The sequence below is a fragment of the Macaca mulatta genome, chromosome 3 (assembly GCF_049350105.2).
Source record: "Macaca mulatta isolate MMU2019108-1 chromosome 3, T2T-MMU8v2.0, whole genome shotgun sequence".
In the NCBI taxonomy this organism is placed as follows: domain Eukaryota; kingdom Metazoa; phylum Chordata; class Mammalia; order Primates; family Cercopithecidae; genus Macaca; species Macaca mulatta.
The window spans coordinates 80,738,168-80,763,762 of record NC_133408.1 but is presented as its reverse complement, the minus strand read 5'-3'; the positions used below and the strand labels follow the sequence as shown (position 1 = coordinate 80,763,762).

At 45.7% G+C, this 25,595-nt stretch overlaps 1 protein-coding gene across 1 annotated transcript in view; it reads right to left on the bottom strand.

The window, feature by feature from the left end:
* The window catches only part of PKD1L1 (polycystin 1 like 1, transient receptor potential channel interacting), a 189,582-nt gene that overhangs the window by 60,907 nt on the left and 103,080 nt on the right, over window positions 1-25,595 (bottom strand). The window contains 14 exon segments of the mRNA XM_077998175.1: window positions 1,401-1,577; window positions 2,017-2,101; window positions 3,207-3,342; window positions 5,062-5,224; window positions 6,315-6,361; window positions 6,943-7,015; window positions 7,109-7,213; window positions 8,896-9,075; window positions 11,379-11,595; window positions 12,400-12,506; window positions 15,202-15,409; window positions 17,224-17,307; window positions 19,095-19,287; window positions 25,378-25,478. Of these exon segments, the coding sequence (XP_077854301.1) occupies window positions 1,401-1,577; window positions 2,017-2,101; window positions 3,207-3,342; window positions 5,062-5,224; window positions 6,315-6,361; window positions 6,943-7,015; window positions 7,109-7,213; window positions 8,896-9,075; window positions 11,379-11,595; window positions 12,400-12,506; window positions 15,202-15,409; window positions 17,224-17,307; window positions 19,095-19,287; window positions 25,378-25,478 (1,876 nt within the window).

The following is a 25,595-nucleotide window of genomic DNA, read 5'->3' as shown; positions in this document are numbered from 1 at the left end:
ACAGTCCTTCCTCCTAGAGACTTGGGCTTCTAGGAACTCGACAGCAGGGATGCAAACAATATAAAGCTGCACATGCAGGGTGTTGGGAGTTAAGTGACTCCCTTCGGCTGTTGTGCCGTTCTGAGAAGGGAACATGTGTGGCCGAGAGATCCGTGGGGAGGCTTGGGTGTGGGGGGCATCCCGATTCTAAGGTGCTAATGAGCCATGCGTAGGTTTGGAGATGACACAGCCTGGCCCTCAGGATTAGGCTGAATTCATCTGAAGGAGCCTCACCCCCAAGGCTGGGACGATAGAAAGAAAATGAACAAACTTGCAGCACAGCAGGGCACAGCTGCCTGAGGGGAGAAGAGGAAGGACAGCCTTCGAAGCACAAAGGAAAGCTGAGATCCAACAGGTATGAGGGAACCAGGGCAATGCTGCTTCTCAAGAGCTAAGGTGCTGCAGGGCGGGGGTGCAGGAGGAAAGGGCAAGGTGGGCCAGGTTTGGGCCCCAGACTCCCCTTTATTGCAGTATACCTTGGGCCTAATTGTTTCACATCATCTTTAAATGGGGTGCAGTGATGCTGCCTAATTCATAAAGTGTTATAAGGAACAAATGATATGACAAATGTAAATACAATGTAGATGCAAAATAGCACAATGACTACATAACCTGTGTGCACCACCTATCTTCAGCAGCAGCAGCCCTGGTTTCAGGCAGGGCTGAGAGGCCTCAGACAGGTCCTCAGACGTGAAGTTTATCAGGATCCTTTGCGAGGAGGAGGGCGGAGATGAGCAGAGGCCCAGACCAGGGTCTGACTCTAAATGAACTGGGATTGGGTCCTTGGTCATAAGTGACTTGTGGTTATTACAAGAGTACAGAATCGCACATGCATTTCATGTGCACTTAATCAATGAGCCTGTGAATTTCTTTGCAGTGGCCAATAGACCTTTCTCTTCCTTCACATCATTCACACTGCCCAACAGAATGCTACACATACAATAGGCAAAACTGAATAAAAGAAGGAAGAAAGGGAGGGAGGAAGGGACGAAGGGATGAAGTCAGGGAGGGAGGAATGATGGGGAGGAGTACCTTTTCTGCGGGTCCACTGAAGGGCAAATGGCCTAAAAGTTCTCCAAAATCATGGCCAAGAATTAGAGTTCTCATTTGCTTCAGTATTTTAAAATATGCTAATTGTCTTGATGCTCTAACTTCTTTAGGATGGGAGTGAAAAAAAAAATAAGTCCTATGTGTTCATCTATCATATATGTGTGTGCAAAGAAACATAAGAAATTAAGACATCCCATGGGTCTCCAAAGATGCAACCCAATTTGAATTCAAAGCCTACATTCAGATATGAGTGATAGAACATAAAGCAGTTTTTTAAAGCTCAATTTGCACGGCATAGGTCATTTTTTTACTTTTTCAACCTCGCCTGCACAGTCAGGAATACTGCAGCTTGAAGAGAAGCGGAGGCGAGTCCAGGAACGTTCTGCCAATTCAGAGTCCAGATCCCTGGTAGCCTCACGTAAAGACTCAGTAAAAAAGTGGTTGTCAGCTCTTCTTTTCCAAGCAAAACCCAAGGCCATGAGGCATACCTGGAAGGAAAAACATGACAGAGCAGAGAGCCACCCTGTGCCCGTGTTCGTTCCACACAGAGCTGTCCTCCTGTCCCCTAATCATGAACAGGACTCCATCTCCCAGTTTTAAAGACACCAGTAGTCACTGCCTTGGATTCCCAGCCCAGCTACTCACCAGGTGTAACCTCGCCCAAGAGACCTAAATTCTCTGAGGCTCAATTTCCTCAAATGAAAAATGTGGGTTAAAGTGGTTCACTTCTCAAAGATGTTTATGAGGATTAAAGAACAGGCCCATGTGCAGCTTAGCACAGAGCCTGGCTCCTGGTTCTCTCTCACCACAATTGAAATCAGGGTATAAAGAAAAGTCATACACCACCAAAATGAAGCCTCTATTTCTCCTTCCCGTCTAGGTCCCCTCCTGATGGAAGACACTTCTACCATGGAGGATGTTTCTTACCATAAGCGGCTGGGTGATGAAAACACAGCAGACCACGGAGAGGGACAGCAGATGCAGCCACCGTACACACTGCTCCTGGCCAAACCTGCCCCCAGGGAAAGTGTGGTGGTCAGCACCCTCTAGGGCAGCAGGCCACCCAGCAGTCATTGCTGCCTAAGCACAGGGACACTGCCTGATGAGGGCCCATGGCCTCGCCATGGCAGGAAGCCAGCTGTGGGAGTGGTGCTGGACGTGGGCAGTGTCTTTCTGCTCATCGGAGGGGAACCCCTGTCTGCTAAGAGGACATTGACCTCCCTGAAGCTGCCGAGTGGGAAAGAGAAAGGAAAACCCAACAGGCAGATGGAACAGAGCACAGAGAGGGGAAGGGGGAAGAAAACAGGTTGGGCTATAATAATAATAACAGCAGCAACAACAACAAAGCCGGATGCCGGCGGGCACTCCGCTGGGGCAGGCATGATGCTAACAGGACAGCTTTCATATTTCAGCTGCTCCTCCCCAGGCCCTAAGAATTAAGCTCTCTGATGTTCCTATTTTACAGATGAGCAAACGGAGGCACAAGAGAGGTCTAAGTACCTGCCCATTCTCACAGAGTGATTCAACATCTACAGTTGAGATGGAAGAGACGGGAAGAAAGGGCCTTGGCTTTGTGGCTACTCTTTGTGGTTTATGAAGACGTGGGCCATGGAGCCACACTGAATGACCCTGCGGTCTCCGATGGCGAGTCCAAGCTGGACGGGAGCCAGAGAGGCAGCATGTGCCGGGGTGACAGGATCAGAATCTGTGACACATGCATCATAATCCCTGTCCCAAAGGCATATGCTTTTTCAAATGATGGGAGACCATGAGCAGCATATTCTAGCCAGAGCTCCTGGCTGGGAACTGGCTCCTCTCAGGAGCTCGGCAGCGGGTTCCTTCCTTCCTTAGGCGGGCGTCCTGCAGCTTCTTGTTTAATATCTGGACTCCATCCAGGCCTTCTGCCGTGGCAGGGCTGACCAGGCCAAGCCACCCATTGGGATCTGCATATGATTTTATTTACCCCAGGAGGTGGGAGGGAGAAATGAGGGAGAAAATAGCAATAGCGACATCTGGAGCCTGAATCCGATGAGTTCCCAGAAATGCGGGGATTTATTTACAAATGCGAGACTTTCCATCTGAGGACCTGAGGATGTTTGAAAACCTCTACAGCTTACCTGTAGCCTAGAAATCCTGTCCCCAAACTGCAGGCCAGAGAAGTGGTCCCACAAATGGCCCACACTGCAGAGCTCCACCAAGGCTGAGGGGCCTTCGACCACCAGGGCATTAGTCCCTCCAAACCACTGTTGGGTGCTGCGGAAGAGTAGGACAGAGACGAGGCAGCTTAAGAGACCTTGGCATCTCTATCACGCGGAGTGTGGTGGTGAATCTTAGGCATTAACTATATTGGGTTGCAGGGTGCCCAGGCATTTGGTTAAATGTGATTTTTGAGTGTGTTCGGGGTTGGGGGTGTTTCCAGGTGACATTAACATCTGAATCAGCAGACTGAGTGAAGCAGAGGGCCTTCCTAGCCACAGGCCTCCTCCAATCCCTTGAGGTCCTGAATAGAATGCACAGGCTGAGAACAAGGGAACTCCTGCCCGACTGCTGAGCTGGGACATTGGTGCTCACCTGAGGGTCTGGGGTGGCAGTGGGGGTGGGGAGCAGCAACTCCTGCCTCGCTGTGCCCTCAGAAGGCTTTTGGGGGCCTCTTTTTCTGAACAGACCTATGGATCCCCAACATCAGAGGCAGAGGGATCAGTTTCCATTTCAGACCCCAAACAACTAAGCAGGCTGACCTGGGATCTGAGGGTCTGCCCTGATTTGGATCAGGTCCCACACACCACGAGGGACAGGGCTGTGACTGGTCCCCTGTGGTTTTCATCCTTCCCTCTCTGCTGTGTGATTTCCCCAGGGCCAGGTACAGGACCAGAGGGTTGCCCTATATAGCTCTTCATACCTCCAGGTGCAGCCATCTCAGCCCATTTTCTAGCGACTGCTCTTAGAGGCAGGATGCCACGTCAACCTAGGGCAATCGAGCACAACACCTTTCAACAACTAAGGAGCTCTTGCTGGGAAGCTGGTATTAGGCAAACCGAGGGACACTGGCTGAACATAAATCAAGGAAGGTGAGCTGTGACTGGGACAGTGGTGTCGTCCTGAGCCACACCTCCTCCAAAACCTCATCGGTGGCTGGTCTGCCAGTGTGAGCCTTGTACTCCTGAGTGCTCTCTTCCAGCCCAGGCCATGTGTCCAGCTTGTCTGGGAGGGTCGCTGGTCCTTGGGATGAGTTTCCCTTCTGATCTACTGCTGATACTTGTGCCTACACTGAAGGCTTACCCGCCTGAAGCCTGTTCACTCACAGAAAGGATCTTTTTTGTGCCCCACTGTGTTAGGTGCTGTGCAGCATGGGTCCAACCAGACATAGCTGCATGCACAGACCTTGCCAGTCACTGTGAACAAGCACCTGAATCCAGTACACAAGGACCTGGGCTGAGCTGGAGCCTCGATTAAACCATCTGCTCACGTACCACATGGCTCCAGGATCCCAAAGTCACACACCCCTGCCAGGCCAGGCCCACCACAGTCTCCCCTTTGCCATGATTTGGCTGCCCTCCTAGGATTGCAGCAGGATTCAATCTCCCTGGGCACGGCCCTGGTTGTTCTAGGGTAATCCCTGCCTCTACCAGTTCACTGCTGAGATTCCAGCATAATTGGAAGCTGGGACTATCATTCACTGTCATTGGCATTAAAAAATACAAAGCTTCACATTCCAGAATACTTTAAAAAGGTTATGAGCATATTACTGACTTTTAAAAAGATCTGACCATGTTAAGTACCTGCCAGAAAGCACCAAGACTTTGGAGGAAAGTTGGACGCCTCAGTTTTGGGTGGGCCCATGCCTGGTTTTCAGATGAGACTAGAGTATTCAGTGACATTTGGCCCAACTGTGGCTCTGCTTGCCCCACCTCTCCCAATGGCGGCAGGTCTGCTGGACTGGCAGGAAGGGGGCTGTGGTTGCGAGCCAGTTACCTTGAGTACAGGGAGGGCAGCAGTGGCTCTTCCCCATCAAAGCAGTCCCGCTGTGGTCAGCCCCGTGGGCCTCCAGCTTAGGGGCTGGACAGGCTGTGCCATCATCACTTGCCGCCTTCCTTTGGGCCCTGCCACTCCCAGAGACAATGGCTGATGCAGGATGCTAGAATGACAAGGTCATGCCAAGGTTAATGTCTCCACAGACAGGGCTTCACACATGACGCTCAACAGTGGTGTGGCTTGCCGCCTTCTCAGAGGACTGGCCTGACATGGGCAGGGTGTGGTGCTCAGGCCTCTAAAGAATTCTGAGGGAGGAAGCACAGGCGGCCTGAGAGCCGGCTCCTTCATACCCCTCGGAGGACGGTGGCCGCGCCTGGGGAAATGTTGGTGGCCTAATAGCAGCTCCATGCGGTCAGGGTGATTGCACCTGGTTCTCTGGGAGGCACGACCCTGCCACAGAGGGGAATTCAGCCAAGAGCAACTGGTTGAACAAAGCCTCCAAGTGGGGAGGGCGCAGAGCTCTGGCATGGTATTTGGGGCATAGGGGGCACACTGTGTTTCAAGCAGCGGCTCGAGAGTACCACCCTCAGGAACAGGAGCGGCGGAGCTGCCGCCAGGGAGTTAGAACCTGGCAAACCCAGCATCGTGTGTGCCCTCATGTGTCCCACAGAGCAGAATCCCACATAAGCAAAGGGGCAGTCACACCACACAGATCCGAAAAGCACTATAGCAATGGGGTACCGCAGCGGTGCCATTAGAAGCTGCCCTTCAACTGCCCCATGTCACAGGCTTCTTTGAGACCTGGAATGGAGCTCCCAGCACTGGGGCAGCTTCTCTGAGCCCCCTCCTCACAAGGAGGTGGAGAAGCTCACAGAGCGATCACCCCGAGCCTTGCTGCTCCACAGTGTCTCTCCCACGGTCCTGCCGGTATTTACTGAGTAGACACACGGGGCTTTCCGAATTCTGCTGGGCTGCGCTTCCTTCCTGTTTCAGGCCTCTGCTGAGACCCCTTCTCTCTGAGCCACCTGGACAGCCGGGCTGCTGTGGCATGTGTCCTGGGAAACAGACCTCCCTCTAGGGAGGACGGCCCCCAGCCAGCACAGCAGGTCTTGCATCGATCTTTTCTTGTGTCCATTTCACCTTGGGCCTGACCCATCCATGGCCAGACCATAGCCAAGGGAGGATGCCAGAGAAATCTAATTGCTCGCATTTCATGCTAGAGGATTAGCTGCTGCGCGTAATGGTTGATTTACCTTGCATGGCTCCTGTGCGTCTGGTATCCTTCGGCAGGAATTAGGACCTGATTCAAAAAAATAAAAGTCCAATGTATGATGTTTTGGGATCATACATTTAGACAGGGATATGTTTAATGATTAGCAGGGATACTTCTTTCTTCAGCAAATACTCTTCCTTCCTGACTCAGCCAGAATGAGTACTTCTGAGAGAACAAGACTAGAACGAGGACTTTTGTTGATGCTTCAGTCCTGGTATTGGCTTGGGCAACCCTCACACCCACTCGAGGCTGCCTTAAGGAAACATGGCAGCTTGAGAAAAATGTTTAATTAATAAAACAAATGGCACTAGCAACTAGAAAATGGATTCACTACCCATCTGACAAAGACCTACTTTACTTAGCTGGTGAAAAGTATTTATATATCACTCAGAAAAGAAAGGATTTTATAAGGTTCATATAAATGTGGGAAAAGAAAGTGGACAGACCACAGAAAATAAAATGACTTTTAAACACATGAAATGATGCCCAACATTACTCATAACAAACATAATGCAAACTGAAAGCAGAAGATACAATTTCTACTTAGTACATTGGTGCAAAAGGCTCAGCCCCACGGAGAGTTTCTGAGAGTTTTAATACACATTTACCCTGGGGTGCCTCGGCCTGTGCTTCTCCTCTAGGCGGGCAGTGTGGCTCTGCTCGGGCAGGCCCCGGGGCTTCCTGCAGAAGGAAAGAGGTGGTTCACCAAGTGTGTTCCCCAGCAATGAAGGGGCTGCTCAGGAGAACAGGGCCATGAGGACAAGTCGCAGGTACCTTGCTGAGCCTGAAGAGCAGGGACAAGAGCTGGGCCCCTGGAGAAGCCAGGAGGGTACACAGGAGACCCACCCTGAAGGATCCAAGGGTGGGGCTGACATCCAACTGGGGTTGCAACAAACCAACAGCAGCCGTTACATCAACCTGATAGGAGTCCAACTTAAAACAGTCATGGTGTAATTACAAATATATGTAATGTGAATACATACATTACACTTAATAAAAGTGCTCTCTTCATGAACCATGAATTTTAAGTTACAATTCAATTGATTGATTGATTGATTGAGATGGAGTCTTGCTCTGTCACCCAGCCTGGAGTGCAGTGGCAAGATCTCGGCTCACTGCCACCTCTGCCTCCCAGGTTTAAGTGATTCTCCTGCCTCAGCCTTCCGAGTAGCTGGGATTACAGGCACGTACCACCACGCCCAGCTAATTTTTGTATTTTTAGTAGAAACAGGGTTTCACCATGTTGGCCAGGCTGCTCTCAAATTCCGGACCTCAGGTGATCTGTCTGCCTCGGCCCCGCAAAGTGCTGGGATTACAGGCATGAGCTACCACCCTGGCCACAATTCAATTTAAATACTGCATCATGTTCAATATCGTTCTAAGAAAAAAATAGATCTATATATAGAGCTGATATGATGGATACAAGCAGAAGGAATCCAGCAAAGGCTTCTTATACCCCAGGAGTGAAAAAAAAAAACACACGCAATCATTTTGTTTCTTCTTATACAAATCCTTTTGGATTGAACAAATGCTTGCCACGCACCCACTCTCTACCAGGCACGTGCTCCATGGATTGAATCATGGCTACAATCTGGCAAGGCATCAACACCCACAAAGTACCAATGAACAGAGAGAAGTGGTCAGTGGCCCAACGTCAGACAACATGTCAGGCTCAAAGAAGAGACTGACCGTAGGTTTCCTCACCACGGGCCCTGGTCTATTTCCGGCTGGACAGAGCTGTTCCCTTCCTGCTACTTGATGATACTTGTTTATCCTCTTTTTACAAATTCTATGCATTGTTATTTTTTCAATCTCACCAATCCATAATTGTTACTGGATCTCTCTGATACCTGGTGTCATAAAGGAGCCACTATGCCTGGCTGTCACATGGATGGGTCGCTGGCCCCCTCCTCGGAAACGGACCTTGTCACCACATTCTCCAGGCGCACCACGACCCAGCAGTGAACCCGGTGGGCCAGGTGCATGAATGGCCATGATGTTGTCATAGTAAACAAGTCAGTTTTCCCTCAGCCCACGTCCTGCTGTGTTGTTTTTCCTCAGGAAAGGGACGGTCTCCATTTTAACTGCCGACACTGATTTCGAAGTAATTTACTACATCTCATGAGGAACAATCTGACCAGAGTTGCCAGTGCAAACTGGCATCTTGAGGGAAAATGTGCCCATCAGAATGGCTCTGTGTTCTTTTGTCCAGAGGACTTGTTCAAAATCTAAATGAATTGCCAACTTAAAAAAAAAAATTCAAGATCATTCTCAAAGACAACTGACTGCCAGGCTCTCTGGAAAAGTTCTACTGCTGGGCCTGGGCACGAGCTCCCACAGAGCAGCTGTCCACTGAGCCAGCAGAGTCAGGGCTGTGCAGGCCCACCCAGTGCCACACCGGGCAGAGCCCTCCTGCTCCTTCTCCGGTCCCCAGGCAGCCAGGCTTGCTTCCCCTGGTTTACACTTTTCTCAGAGGACTGTGAGCTTTGTTGATTTCTTAGGCAAAAAGGGGCCACAGTGTAGTCTGGGATCTGGAAGCTGCTGTAAGGAAAAGCGACGGCCCTCACCTGCTCTTGCCCTCCAGCAGTGACCAGGGCAGTGAGACACGCGTAGACGCACAGCAGGGTGAATGACACGGTGAGGCGTGGTGTGTGCAGGTAGCGGCTGGAGGAGGGCCTGCTGTACACCGACAGCCAGATGTGGAAATCCTCCAGGTACTCTGTGAACTTGCAATAGAAAAGCTGAAACGGAAAGCAGGAGAAGTGTTCCCTGACATGGGCATTTCTGTCAATAAAGCAAAGTCCTGACTGTTAAACCGCGATCTTCTGAGCAGAGACGGCGAGCTTTCTGGCTCTTCCATCCCAGCTGCTTAGCTGTGTATCAGGTGGGCCGTGGTGCAGGTAGACGGCACTGCACTCCCCACACTCGCTGGCTCTGCTATCCTGGCTGGTTAGCTGGGTACTAGGTGGGCCGTGGGTGCAGGTGAACAGCACCTCACTCTAGGCCTCTGGAAGCTGCTCCTCCTTCTGCCTCCTTGGCAGCCCCCTTGCTCCAGCCACACTCCCATCATGCTGGACTCTGGCCCACCTGGCCTTCCCCTGGCACCTCCTGAGCTTTGGCACATGCTTCTCCCGGCTTCACTTGCCTGGCTCTCAAATGCCTTCACGCCCAGCCTCCGGAGACCTTCTCTCCAGAGCTTCTGATCAGTCTCTCCTTGGTTCTCCTGCATGTTCCTAAGAGACTTCTTAAAACCCCGCCACCCTCAGAACTTTCCGGGGCAATATGCTTAATTTCAACTGGACTTTGAGTGCACTGAGAGTGGGGCTGAGTCGCCTCCACCTCTGTCCTCAGTAGCCCACAATGTCTGGCACACAGCAGGAGATGAGTTGCTTAGGAATCGCACTGAATTTTAAGTTCCAATTCAATTTCAATAATGCTTGGGGCTCAACATTGTTCTAGAAAAAACAAAATTATACACAGAACTGCAACTGCTCTTATGGAATATGAGCAGAGCACAGATACAAATACCAGAAAAATCAAGAATGTATCTTCTTTATGTAACTGGATTAGCCAACAAGCAATGCTCGATTCGCAGCACACACAAGTGCTTATACGTGACTAAGTTAATAAGCCTACGTTTCTCACAAAAAGCTGTCAAGCACAATAGCTTAAGGATAAGTGATGTATGTCTCCCATTGTTAACTACAGTTCCCGAGCTAAACAGTCATTCTCACAAGGAAACAATCATCTAAGGGGAAGCCCCAGTTTTAGATGTTGAAGAATTTCCACATGCTGTGACTGATTGAAAACTTGTTTCAAATCCTTTATGATCATGTTTCTTACTAGCTTAGCAATATCTCAGGCCTGAAAATGCCAAGGTCTTGAGCCTGGGCCTCTCATCAAGGCAGATGGCAACAGGGCAGGTTGGAAAGAAAGCCTAGTGGCCTGGCAAGGTCCGGCGACACTGGGGACTGTCTGAGTTCACTGGCTCTTACCACTGTTTGAGACCCAGTTTCAGGAAGTGCTCATCAGGAACAGAGAGTCACACATGAAAGTTCCCACAATGTTGTCCATTACCATAATAAATGAAAGAAAGCTATACATGCCCAACAGGTCTTCAGCAAATGGTCATGCGCAGTGGGCCATTATACAGCCCTGAAATGATGTTTTAAAAATTCATGAAGAGATCTACTCTAAAATGTTGAATAAGAAAGTGCAAAATGCAGCCGGGCACGTTGGCTCACGCCTGTAATCGCAGCCTTTGGGAGGCCAAGGCGGGAGGATCATAAGGTCAAGAGATCAAGACCATCCTGGCCAACATGGTGAAACCCCATCTCTACTAAAAATACAAAAATTAGCCGGGCGTGGTGGCATGTGCCTGTAGTCCCAGCTACTTGGGAGGCGGAGGCAGAAGAATCACTTGAACCTGGGAGGCAGAGGTTGCAGTGAGTCAAGATCATGCACCCCAGCCTGGCAACAGAGCGAGACTCCGTTTCAAAAAAAAAAAAAAAAAAATGATTATCACAATTGTATGAAATTTGTTTGTATATAGGGAAAGATGGAAAGGACATGCAAAAACCACAACTTCTATGGTTAGTTTGTGAGGTTATCTGTTATTTTGTCACTTTGGCCATCTCCTGCCATCCTGGCCATGATCACATCTGTACCATATCTGTAATTACTCTATTGATAGTTATCTAGGTTGTTTGGGACACACACAGGGCACTGAATAGTCTTTAATTACGGGCCTCTGGACATCACAGACCACCAGAACCATAAATTCCAGAAATTTACATTCTTATTACAATTACAGAGAAGCATTACTGCAATAATTAATAATTGGGAAGGGTAATTAATCCATGCTTGGATGGCCACTTAATGAATGTATCATTTAATATTTTGATATATTGGTAATTAACTAAGAAAAGAGGAATACACTTTAGAGGAGTTGAAAGACACAACTGTGGCAAGCGAAGCAGAGCCAGGTGCCACGCTCTGCCAGTCGGCCAGGTGCGCCACGAGAGGCCACCTGGAGGGGGCCTACCTTCCGGAAGCCGAGTCCCCCTTGCAGACAGGTGAGCTCCCGCTCCACGCGACCATCATGCCTGCCGGCAGACAGCCAGCACTGGGCAGGGAAGAACCAGCCCTGTCCTGTGCGCAGCTCCTTCACTATCACGTGGCTGATGAACCAGCCTGGGGAAGGCCCACGGCTGTCGTGCCAGAGGCAGATCTTCCTCAGCAGGCCCAGCTGGGCAGGAGTGCTGGAGGCACACACAGCAGCGTCTCATCAGCTGGGAGGGTGACAGTGTGGTCCTGGCATCCCATCAGCCCCAGTGCTCACCCTCAAGGCACTGATGGCCCACAGAGGGGGGATGGGACATGTCAAAGGTGACTGACATGCAGAGTGACATGTGAAGCCCCCTGGAACCCGACCAGAGGATGGGAGATCCCACCACGCACAGTGACCCTGCACTCAGGCCTTCAATATCCACCAGCTTTCCCAAACCAAAGTCACACAAATCTCGTTCATCTGTTTGTCTCTGGTGTGGATTAAAGTTAACCTTTTCTCTCTTAATGAAGACATAATACTCCAAACCAATAAATATCATGCATGAAATTTACCAGGAGAAAAAATAATTTAGTTGAGTCCTTTCATATTTTCTAAAACGCCAGGTGCTTGCATCCTATCTTGTTAAACTCCCTCTTTCTCCAACCCCACCATCTTTGTGACACCACGTGTCCTCGCTCTTCCAAACTGGGGACAAACCTAATTAAGGTCAGAAGGTTTAGTGTCATAGAAAACACTGATTATGAACTTTACTAATATGTAAAATCAGTAAGTCTTCTTCCCCCACCCTCCTTCCTTCCTTGCCTCGCATAAACCTATTGTTTAATCTACTCAGAATAACAAACTGTAAAAATACATCATAAAATTGTTTGTATATAAATTGATGCTCACTATTAGAGACCAATGTTATGTAGTCTGTTTTGTATTTGTGATAAGGCTGCACTAATTCTGATTGGCCTCTCTTTCCCAAATCTAGCAGTGAAATATTTTGGAATACCTCAGGATAAAGGTGTGTCTGGAATTCCTTTCAAACAGGGGCTTCTCTGGACAGGAGAGCTCCTTGGTTTCTGACAGTCCGTTGTCACCACATAAAACAATGTACACCTCAAAACAAAGAACAGGGGTGGGAACTCAGGCTGTTTCACAGCAGACGCCATGCAATGCTGGGCAGGGCTTCCTTGCACTTTCTCCCAGCGTCTTACCCTTCCACAAAACCACCTGCATGGTGGAGTGCCACAGCCTGGAGCCAGGGAATGAGAGGGCACGCCCAGTCCCAGACTTCCCTGGAGAGAGCAGAGGAGGGCCTTGAAGTGGAGCCTGGTAGAATTGGCCATTTCCTCACCTTCTTGATCTAGAAAAGCCAGATCCCAACTAGGTTTCGGGAGGGCGTTTGTTTTCTCATGAGAGCAGGAGAGCACCATGGTGGGTACGCCATTTTCCTCCCTGTGGCTTGGCAGGGAGATGCCAGAGCAGCCTAGACCCGGAGTAGGGTACCCATGCACCTGCAGGCATACCCTGGGGAGGCACACATCAATCTGGCTGGGCTTGTCATTCCTCACTGCTGTCTTCTGTCACACAGAAATGAACAATTCTGATGTAATGTCACTTATCAAACTTTCATTTAAGAAAGAAATTTCTGTTTCTGAAATCCTTCCTTATTCCAAAATGTATATTTTCTTTGACTAGTTTCTAAACTTTGTGTTTTCACCTTTCTCTCTCTAATGTTCTGGAGTTTATTTTTTGTGTGTATGATGTAAAGATTCAATAGCACCTTTTTTCTACAAGGACAGCTATTGTTCCAAAATATTTTTTAAACAGTGCCCCCTTTCCTGTGGTTTGTAAGACCTCTAGTCTCCCCCAGAAATCCCTCCTCAGTACCTCTCCTGAGGTCACGACATGATCTCAGGTACTACAGTTTCAAAATAAGCCTGAATATTGGGTAGGGAGTCCCTGCCCTGTTCTTCTCTTGAGAGTCGGCATGACTGGTATTGCAATTCTCTTGTATTCTTTTCCACCTGAATTTTAGGATCAGTTTTCCAAGTTCCACAAAACACCTTCCTAGAATTATGAATAGATTTAATTGGATTTAACCTGATTATGCCTTAGGTTTTCATCTGTAAAGTGAGTATATTAATAGAATTTCATTCACACTATTATTATTAATGTTATAGATTAATTTGGGAGAAATGACAAAGGAAAATTGGCTTTCTCATCCATAAACATAGCTCTTTAGATCTCTTATGCATATTGGGGATAGTTCTTTCATGATGGTCTTGTATGTGGGGTTTGATGAATTCACTTCTAGGCACCCCACCATTTTTTACTGTGACAAAGAGGTTCTTGTTTTCAACTCCATGCTATAAATAGTCATTGCTGTTTTATAGAGATTATTTTGATGATTTTTTCTCAATCAAAAATTCAGCAAGTTTCTTAAATGCTATTAGTGCTAATCATTAGCGTGAACATGCTTCTTCATTTGCTGTGTAGACAACTTCATCCTGTGCGAAGAACCATCTCTTGGCCGGGAACGGTGGCTCAAGCCTGTAATCCCAGCACTTTGGGAGGCCGAGACGGGTGGATCACGAGGTCAGGAGATTGAGACCATCCTGGCTAACACGGTGAAACCCCGTCTCTACTAAAAAATATAAAAAACTACCCGGGCGAGGTGGCGGGCGCCTGTAGTCCCAGCTACTCGGGAGGCTGAGGCAGAAGAATGGCGTGAACCTGGGAGGCGGAGCTTGCAGTGAGCTGAGATCCGGCCACTGCACTCCAGCCTGGGTGACAGAGCGAGACTCTGTCTCAAAAAAAAAAAAAAAAAGAACCATCTCTTTCTCCCTTTTGGAATCTTATATTCCTGTTTTATTTCTTGCTTTATTGTTTTTACCAGGATTTCTAGCACAATGATAAATTGCAGTGCTGACAGCAGACATCCCTTAGAAACCATCTAAAGCTTCACCACTAAATCTTCCTTTGTTAGGTTAAGAACATTCCTATGTGTATGCATTGCTCATGAATATATACATGTATGTTTATCTGATAGACAATTTAAATATACAGTTGGTAGATGAAGGGTTTATGGTAAGGACCACATAAGCTTTAAAAATGTGTCCCCATCTATCCTACTACACTGTGGCACCCCATCTCATTCATCCTCCCATCTAACTCTTTCTCATCCACACCCCAATCCTATGGATTCCATAAAGTAACCACGGTTCCCTTGGGAAATGGGAACGTGAGTTCCAAGGGTAGAGGGAGCCTCCCTCTCTTTGAGGGATTTGTGTCGCACGCACTTCGAATTGCACATGGCTCTGCCCAGGCTCCATTTCCGCCCCTGCAGACCTCACCTCCACAGCTCACCGCGGCACCGCTGCTCCACTGGGCCCAGTGCTGGACTATTTCCTCCTCCTCCACCGCATCCTGCTTCCCACCCCACCTTCATCCTCCACCAGCTTCTCTGGGACTGTCGTTTTCTGCCCCAAGCTCAGAATAGTACGTCTCATTCTCAGAGTCTCAAAGATCCACTCAGAGACAGAACAGATCTCCCCGGGCTGCTTTCCACAGTGGAGACAGAAGGAGAAGGGACTGGAACAGCTGCAGAAGGTGAAGGGGTCTGTTCTTCACCCTGACAGACGTGCAGGCTGAGGGAGGGCCCTGGAAAGGGCAGGCAAGCCTTGCCTCAGCAATGAGATGGGCCTGCTGTGACAGGTAACAGACAGGGAAGCCAAATCACCAGATCCTCACTTCTGATGCTGACATTGCTTAGATACCATCAAAGCGTACCCCCAGATGCTCGAGCTACCTTTGAGGTCAACCTGGCCGGAGCTCGGAAGCCGGTGTCAATGACGACCGCATACAGCTGGTGGCCTGGCAAGGGGGCTTCTTGCAGAAAGATGTAACCAGATTTCTTTTTTTCATGATGATCTACTTGTCTGCTTTTAGCAACCAAAAATCCATAAAGAATCAGAGAACCCATAATAAAAATACTGGGAAGCAAGTTTTCTGGGTGGCTATAAACGAAAGGAGAGATATAAAGAAAATTGCTCATGAAAATAGACATATAGGAAAAGACTGATTGCCACCCCTAACCCCTTATACACAAAAGTCTCTGCTGGGCTTCATTGATACGTTTTTACACTTGCTGGAAGCTGAATTGGGAGGGCTTTGAAGGCAGGGAACTGGCCCATGGTCCAGCGAGCAGCACCCCACAAGCATGGACTCCAGAGTCAAAGAAACCTTGTAATGGGCCAGCCTCTGTACCAAGAGGCTGTGCCATGCTGGCTCTGAGGAACTTTCATTGTGAACTATGGCTAAGAATGCCAATCTCACTGCTATTGTAAAGATTAAGCAATATAAATACACACAATTCTTGAAACATACAAGTGGCATTATGTTTATCCCTCTCTCCCTCTCCTGCTACCAGAACAAGGCTAGGAGATGTTGGTGATGTTTTGGAGCCCCTGCCTGTGCCTTCCACTGCCCCTGTGGATGCTGCTGCTTGTTCCCTACCTGCAGCCTCCACCTACCTGTTCCCAGCCACCAACACTGGCTGGGGAGAGATCACTGAACCCCCACAGATCTGTAGAATGACGTTCATATCAAGCTGCTGTGCTGGGACTCTAACCTAACTGGAGTCTCATAGATTTCTGATGGGATCTCAGAGGGTGGGCACCAGGGTCTATGCCACATGGGGATGTTGCCCGCCCCATCCCCTGCCATTCTGCGCTTTGATTTCATCTGAGGATTGGGCTCTGTTCTTAGTTTCTCACCTGCCCTCTTTTTCCCCACCAGGATAGAGCCTGTTCAGAGCTTTGCCCCATGAGCTCTGCAGGGTGCTCACATCCTTCCACCTGGACAATACTCTGAAATCTTCAAGATTCTGGCCAGATATCCCACTTGCTACTGCCCCTGTAGAACTTCAGATGTTGCCTCTCCCTGGACACCTTCCAGAGCTGCTTCTCCCATGGTTTGCTCCAGCCCCAGCGATATCAATGCCGCAGATACCACGGTTGAGGCTGCTGTCCTCTGAGCCCTGATCACTGAATGGTCAGTGACCTTATCTGTATCCAGCATCTGTTGCATTAGCAATTAATGTCTTATTACTAATTATCTGATCCATCAACTAGTCTATGAAGTAATATGATTGATGAAATAATAAAGTAGAGCTTCCTATTACATGAATATAATGAGAAGAGAATTATTCATTCAGCAAATATTTACTCTGAGCATTGTATTAAATGTAGGGTGACACTGATAAATAAGACAGGGAAGGCTCCTCTCCATATCAGCTTAAACTCACTTCACCCATATCTGAGTCTAAATATAGCCATTTCATATAAAAGTGGCTATAAAAATAGTGTACATTTTAAATTTATTATCTAAAATGAGATACTCCAGAGAGAGAAAGAGGGAGCTATTAATAATTAGGCTATGACAGTAAACATAAACCAGGAGAAGCCCTTTAGGCAGTATTGTCACTGTAGATATCAACTCTATCAATAATAATTGACCAAATTCACACTGAACTAAAACTAAACTTAAAAATACGAAAAGTATGTTGACTTTCTTGTGTTTATGAATCTCTCATCAGTGAATTTAAGTATAGAGAGACAAAATATATATATATATATTCAACTATAAGAATATTTAAAGATAATTATAAAGAATATTTAAAGACAATTATCCACTAACACGCGTATTTCAAAAACACAATGATAGTAAGTAACATGGATTTCAAGCACCCCTGGAATTATATGTGGACATCCTGAGTGAACCATAAAACAAATAAAGTCTATGAAGTCTTTATGTAGGAAATAGAACTTACCTCTGTAACTTGGAAATGTCACTCACTTCAAAACTGGCCTTCAGCTTCCTCCTTAGGAGACCAAATGCCGCAAGGCGATCGTAGCTAGGAGGGAAATGCGGATGAGGATACAGAATGTGTGGAGAGAGCAGCTGTTGACAGTGCGAAGGCATGTTGGTTAAAGGAATGTGAAAAGGAAGAAAGACTGCAATAATGATAACTTTATGACTAAGACCCAGTTTAAAAGATTCACCTGAAACCTAAGTTAGAAACGAGGGACTCTTCTTTTGTGCCAGATTTCTTCACATCTGTGTGTTGGGATACATGGCTCCCATGGAGGCTGTCCTGAGACACAAGAGTTCAGAGCAGATGGCGGTCTTCATGACAGCCCTCCACAGCATGGCTGCAGCCTGAGGCTCTTGGGTCCCAGTCACAGCCTAGCTGTGCCACTAGTCAAGCTCTGGCCAACTTCTCTGCCTAAGCGCCAGTTCCTGGCATTACAAACATTCAACCCTGACAATCACTGTAAACACTGTCTCCTTTTTTAAAAGTACAGTCTATCTCACCCTCATTAGCTTGTGAGCAGGTCCTATGTGTTATTGATTTTTTTTTTTTTTTTTTTTTGAGATGGAGTCTCACTCTGCTGCCCAGGCTGGAATGCAGTGGCATGATTTCAGCTCACTGCAACCTCTGCCTCCCAGGTTCAAGTGATTCTTGTGCCTTGGCCTCCCAAGTAAATGGGCTTGCCAGTGTGTGCCCATCTAATTTTGTATTTTTAGTAGAGATGGGGTTTCGCTATGCTGGCTAGGCTGGTCTCAAACTCCTAACCTCAAGTGATCCACCCGTCTCGGCCTCCCAAAGTGCTGGGATTACAAGCATGAGCCATCACGCCTGGCCTGTTATTCACTTTTGTACCCTTGGCTCACAAAAATGTGCCTATCAGAGAGTAGTTATGTAATGTAGAATGAATGACTGCATTAATGCATTTATCAATAATTTAATATTGAAGCAAAATATTGGGCCATTACCAGTAAGTTTGGATGTACTCCTAGAAATGGCATTAGATAAATTTAAGAGTGCAACATAAGAAAACATAAGAAAATCAATAAGCGGTTATGAATTGCACTGATATGGTATGATCTGGATATATTTGCCTCCTAGCAGGAAATCACAAAATATAGTGTCCTATGGCTTATTTAGAAATGACTATTTCTATTTCTAAATATGCCTAATAATTGTTTATCTCTCTCCTAATGAAAAGGTAAGGGCAACAAAAAAGAATGAACTGAGTCTCTCATAGAATTGTTAGTCAGCTAGAAGACAAATAATTTCTAATTTAGTGACATGACTCATATACCCAGAAATTTCTGAAGAGGCTGCTCATCTTTGCGCAGAGACTTTTCTTGCCTCAGAAAGCACACCTTCACCACCAGGCTGTGGAGGGTCCTCTGAAGATGAGGGACCCTCAGGGCAACATGGGGGCATGGTGAGAGCTGAGGGTCCCACCTGCCTGACTACAAAGTGCATACTCAATGGATGTCGGCACTTCTGTGATAAGAAAACGGATGGGTTCATCTACCACTCATCCACTGACTCACGTCTTCAACACTTACTAAACACCTCCTGCATGACAGTCACCATGGGAAGGAGGAACACGAAGACAGTCTATAGAGCAGCCCCTGCTCCTTGGGAGCCCACAGAGTGGGAGAACCAAGGCTGACACACGACCCGGCTACAAGAGAACTGACATAGGCTGGAGAGTTGTACAAACCAAGGGTGCTCCAGCTTCTTACGGACAAGGTTCAGGAAAGGCTCTGGGGGTTGGGCCAAACGCAGAAGACAAGACAGTCACTTACTAAAAATCTCAGATTCTTTCTCAAATGTGTCTATACCTGCAGGTCACTTTTTCAGGAGAAGTTCCTGGTTGTGGAGAGAAACGTTCAGATTTCCACTCTCTCTTGTCCCAAAACAGGCATCGGATCCACTGGAAATGTACCGTATAGTTCACTGCCTTCGCTAAATATTTGTTTGGAGGTTTTCTGTCATAATCAGCATCCAATAAGGATAAATAGCCTACATTGACATCTAAAAAGAGAAAACATAAATTAAAAATACAACCTGAGGTTTGCAGAAAAGCATTCTCCATTTTAAATGCAGAGAAAGTAGGCAGATAGGTGGGGACAAGGACTAGAGATGAGCAAGAACTGAAAGACAGCATCAAATTCTAGACATTTCCTGTCCTTGGAGCATTTAAATTTGGATTAAATCCACCCAGTCAAAGCTCCTGGATGCAGATATGAATTGAGGAACGGTAGAGAATTGGGAAGAAAAACAGTGTTTCTAGCATCCCTTATGTTCCAAGTGCCCCCTGACACCCTGAACAGGCCACCCCCGACCCTAGTGGGGATGGAAGAGGGTTGAGTCAGTTTCTTTAGCTGCCATTCAAGCCCACTTCCTACTCCTTGCCAGTTTGTCAGCCAGCCTGTGAAATTTTGGTATACCCAGAGTCTGAACCCATTCTGGTAAGGACGGCACAATTACCTGTGGAGTTTTAGCCTAACATTTTTTTTTTTTTTTATGTTTGGCCTACTTTTTATGTTTAGAAGCAAAAGTATTTAATACTTTATTTATTTAAAAATTGCCCCAAGACTTTTTAATAAATGGTGTTGGGACAACTAGACATTAGCCGTTTGTAAAAATATGGGCACCTCATACTATAAAAAATAATAATAAATATTAGCAAATCAGATATCTAAATAAAAGAGAAAAAAACAAAACAAACTGCGCAAGTACTGAGGAACACATGAATGACTTCTTTTATAATTTGGACGTAAGAAATAAATTTTGAACTATGGCTCAAAATCTAAGAGTCTTACAAGAAATGGTGGATAAATTATTATTTTAAAAATAGCCTAACATATAAAGAGCTCTTAAATATCAAGAAAAAACAAACTCAATACAAAAATGGGCATATACGAACAATTCACAGAAAAAAAAAGTGGATAATGGTTTTAAATATATGAAAAAATACCCAACTTAATTCATATAAAATGCATATTAAAATGAACGTTTCTCAATTATACGACTGGCAAAACTCAACAGCTTGAAAATACATCCTGTTGGCAAAGAAGTGGGAAAACAGGCAGTGTCAGACACTGCTGGAAGTGAATGTGACAATACTTACCAAAATCACATAGGCATTTACTGTTCAACCCAGGAACAGCCTACCTAGGAATTAAACTTGAAGATACAGTCCTCCCACTACATTTAATACAGTATATGCACAAGTCTTCCATGTGAATACATAGGAGACTGGCTGAATAAACTATGGTCCATCTATACAGTGGAGAAGCACACCGCAGTTAAAAAAAAAAAAGATATTGATGAATAAATACATATGAAGTGATTTCTAAATATGTAATTTAACTAACAAAAGCACAATGCAAATGAGTGTAAGAAATAAGGGGCAATAATGTGGGTATGCATGGGCTTATTTTCCCAAAAAGAAACATCAGAAAAACAATTCCCATAAAATTACAATAATCGAGGCAGGGCGCAATGGCTCACGCCTATAATCCCAGCACTTTGGGACGCCGAGGCGAGTGGACCACCTGAGGTCGGGAGTTCGAGACCAGCCTGACCAACATGGAGAAACCCCGTTTCTACTAAAAATACAAAATTAGCCAGGTGTGGTGGCACATGCCTGTAATCCCAGCTACTCGGGAGGCTGAGGCAGGAGAATCACTTGAACCCAGGAGGTGGAGGTTGTGGTGAGCCAAGATCGTGCTATTGCACTCCAGCCTGGGCAACAAGAGTGAAACTCCAGTCTCAAAAAAACACAAAAACAAAAAAAAATTATAATCATCGTTCTTCACAGAACTAGACAAAACAATCCTAAAATTCTATGGAATCACATAGCCAAAGCAATACTAAGCAAAAAGAACAAATCTGGAGGCATCACATTACCAGACTTCAAACTATACTACAAGGCTATAGTTACCAACACAGCATGCCAGTGGCATAGAAATAGGCATGTAGACCAATGGAACAGAATGGAGAACCCAAAAATAAGGCCAAATACCTAAAGCCAATTGATTTTTGACAAAGCAAACAAAAACATGAAGTGAGTAAAGGACACCCTGTTCAACAAATGGTGCTGGGATAATTGGCTAGCCACATGTATTAGAATAAAACTGGATCCTCATCTCTCATTTTATGTAAAAAATCAACTCAAGCTGGATCAAAGACGTAAATCTAAGACTTGAAGCTATAAAAATTCTAAAAGATAACATCGGAAAAACTCTTCTAGACATTGGCTTAGGCAAATAATTCATGACCAAGACCCAAAAGCAAATGCATTGAAAACAAAAATAAATAGATGGGACCCAGTTAAACCAAAAAGCTTCCGCAAAGCAAAAGAAATAATCAGCAGAGTAAGCAGACAACCAACAGAGTAGGAGAAAAAATCTGCAAACTATGCATGTGACAAAGGACTAATACCCAGAATTTATAAGGAACTCAAACAAATCAGCAAGAAAAAACAACCCCATCAAAAAGTGGGCAAGGACATGAACAGACGATTCTCAAAAGAAGATATATAAATGGCTAAAAAATATGTGAAAAAATATGCTACATCACTAAGTAACAGGGAAATGCAAATTAAAACCACAATGAGATACCGTCTTACTCCTGCAAGAATGGCCATAATTTTTAAAAATCAAAAAATAATAGATGTTGGTGTGTATGTGGTGAAAAGGAACGCTTTCACACTGCTTGTGGGAATGTAAACTAGTACAACAGGACCAACCTAAATGCCCACCAAGCAACAAGAGGATAAAGAAAATATGTTATGTGTGCACCATGGAATACTACTCAGACATAAGAAGGAACAAAGCAACGGCATTTGCAGAAACCTGGATGGAGTTGGAGATTCTAAGTGAAGTAACTCTATTCTAAGTGAAGTAACTCTATTCTAAGTGAAGTAACTCAGGAATGGAAAACCAAACATTGTATGTTCTCACTTATACGTGGGAGATAAGCTATGAGGATGCAAAGGCATAAGAATGATATAATAGGACTTTGGGGACTTGGGGGTAAGGATGTGGGGGTAAGAGATAAAAGACTATGTATAGGGTACAGGGTATACTGCTCAGGTGATGCGTGCACCAAAATCTCACAAATCACCACTAAGGAACTTATTCATGTAACCAAAAACCACTGAAATAAAATAAAATAAAGGAAACAAATGAAAACAATTACCTATAAGGACTAGGTGAGAACAAGGTAGAGGAATAAGGCTGTTGAAAGATTTAGCTCTGAACACATACATCTTTAAATGTGCTTTAGACATTTGAACAATAAAATGTCTCACAAATTCAAAACATAAATTAATGTTAAAAAATGGGGCTGGGCACCGTGGCTCACGCCTGTAATCCCAGCACTTTGGGAGGCCAAGGAGGGTGGATCACCCGAGGTCAGGATTTCAAGGCCAGCCTGACCAACATGGTGAAACCCTGTCGCTATTAAAAATACAAAAATTAGCTGGGCCTGGTGGTGCATGCCTTTAATCTCAGCTACCCGGGAGGCTGAGGCAGGAGAATCGCCTGAACTCGGGAGGTGGAGGTTGCAGTGAGCCAAGGTCGCGCCATTGCACTCCAGCCTGGGCAACAAGAGCGAGACTCTGACTCAAAAACAAAAACAAAAACAAAACAAAAGGATAAAAGTAAGCCTTAGCATTAAGTACATGCAAAAAAGTGAACATAGCTGTATATAAAATGTATAGCAAAACCCCACAGAGAAAATAATTAATTCAACTAACTTTTGACTATGTGCTCTTACTGTAATATATCATGTAAGAACGTAAAGTCAAAACTAAACCAAAAAATCTAGAAAGAAATATTGAACTTTATCTGGTAGATTTGTGATTGTTAAGGGTACAGGTGCTGTAATTCTAAAACGATTTTATATATACTGTAGGATACAGCAAAGTGAATTTAGGTCATTGGAAACTGGCTCTCAAGTTCTCATGTTTTGGCAAGTGGAATTCTCACTGTAGGAGAATGGGGATCTGAACACACAATGGGAGAAAGTAAGAAGGAACCCTGGGTGTTGGATTCGAATTAAGGCATTGTCATGAATGCATTTTACACACACACACACACACACACACACACACACACACACGTTAAATCAATGATGCTCCAATAGCAATGAGCAAATGTGATGTGCAGTGCTTGTGTTCTAATTTCATTTCCCATCAATGAACCAAGCCTCACAGAGGACATGGCCAGTTCCAAGGAAGGGCTGGCCAAACACAGGATAAGCCAGGACACCCTGGTGTCCCAGAAAGTAGAGAAGCACTTGAGGATCATGATGTCATGTCAAAAAAACCTCAGGTAGCATCTTGGAGGAGCTCCCACTGGAATAATTTGTGCATCAAAAAGAAAAATAGTGGAGGTGAACTAAACACATTGAATTTTTAAGAAACGCTATGCACCATAGAGACAAGAGAGCAAGAGTAAGATAGAGAGAGACAGAAGCTCTTCTTTACTGAAGAATGCCAGTTAATTCATGGTGGAATTAGCAAATCACCATTTTGTAGCCTTCTGTGTACCTATATCACCCACAGGTCCTTAAAATCACGGGGTGACAGTTTGTAGGGGAAGAAGATACTAAGATGGTCTCACAAGTATCATCTCTCAAAGGGGAAAATGGAGAGATTGGAGGTTCTTTCCCCAAGCAAATTACCAAGCTTAGCACCATCGCCTATGGAATATGCTGCCAATCATCTGTGAGCTGAATTTAATCATGAGGAAACAGTCAAGCAATTTCCTGAATGTACAACATTGAGAAAATAACTAACCTAAGCTCATAAAAAAAAGTCTGGAAAAAAAAAAAGGCAAAAATTGGGAGTGTGTTGTAGATTTTTAAAGGGACTATATAAAAACACAGCAACAAAATGCATTCATGAACTTTGACCTACTTCTGATTTAAAAATATAAAGAGCTATAGAAGGCATTTGGGGGGATTTTAAAAATTTAACTGTGGATTACAGAATAGATATTCTTGAATTAACATTGATTTCTTTTCCTTATGATAGTGTACTGAGTTTCGTAGAGAATGCCCTTGTTCTCATGAGATGTTTAAGTATTTAGGGGTGGTATGTCACAGGGCCTGCAACTAACTTTCTCTCCAATGGCTTGTCCTCCCCCTCAAAAACATCCCCCACCCACGTGTGCACACCTGTACACATGCAGATAAGGCAAATGAGGCAGAAATCAACAAATGGTGAATCTCAAGGAAAAGGATACAGGTATATGTTGTACATATTTTTCTAATTTTCCATCAACTTGAAATTACAATAAAAACTGAAAAAGAACACACGAAATGCAACATTAAAAAATACCATTGAGATTTTGAATTTGGTGAGCAATACAGTTTGATTCATTTTTAAAAGAAACAAATACTGGTTCTCAGAGGAAAGTAACTATATCCCAATAAAAATGTAGAGACAGTGGGTCTGGCCCGCTCACTGACAGTCAGAAGCCAGTTCCTCTCCAGGGCCAGGGCCTGTGGAAGTCAATGTAAAGCACGTGTATGGTGAGTTGCCTGTGGGTGCCACTTCAGCCCACTGAGCTTCAGTTTCTTGCTTTTTTGGGGAGGCTCAGAATCCTAAGCCACCAGGGGCAGAACATGGAGAAGGGGTGAGCTCCAAACTTCACACTCTGCCCCCACACTGCTTCAGAGGGGGTCCTGTGCCCTGTTGATAACGTGAGATACAGAGACGTCTCAGAAGTCCTGGGTCAACTCTGCAGTCAGGGAAGCTCAGCAGAGGTTAGTTTGAGGGAAGCAAGGCAGGAGGGTGCTGCAGGCGAAGACTCAGCCTGAGCACACACAGAGCCCTGAGGGTCAGGAGGAGGCAGGAGAGACCAGCTGGGGAGGGATGGGCAGGGCAGGGAGCAGCAGCAGCCACTGCGTCACAAGGATGGTGCTCACCATGGGCAGTTTCCACGTGGGGTATCCACAGTGGAGCAGTTTGTTTATAAGCAAGCAGAGAAAAAGGATTTTGATGTTTTTGTCATGAATAAAGAAAAACACCACTATACATACAAAGGTTATAGGGGATGTTTTAATCATGCCAACAGAATTGGAAAAGATGGCGCCTTGTCCACTGACCTTTCTGAGAAGCAGCAGGTATATAAATCTGCACAATTGACTCATCCCAGAAGTAGATCTGCTTCACAAGAAAATCAGAGGGAGTAGGTTTCTCAGAGAACCTAGGAGATAAAAACGAAATAGGGATTTCTCAATTTTTTTCTTCTCTCTCAAAGATTTTAGTCAAATTTCTATCAAGAGTTTGCTCAATTTGTGCAAAATATCCTTGTCACTGCAAC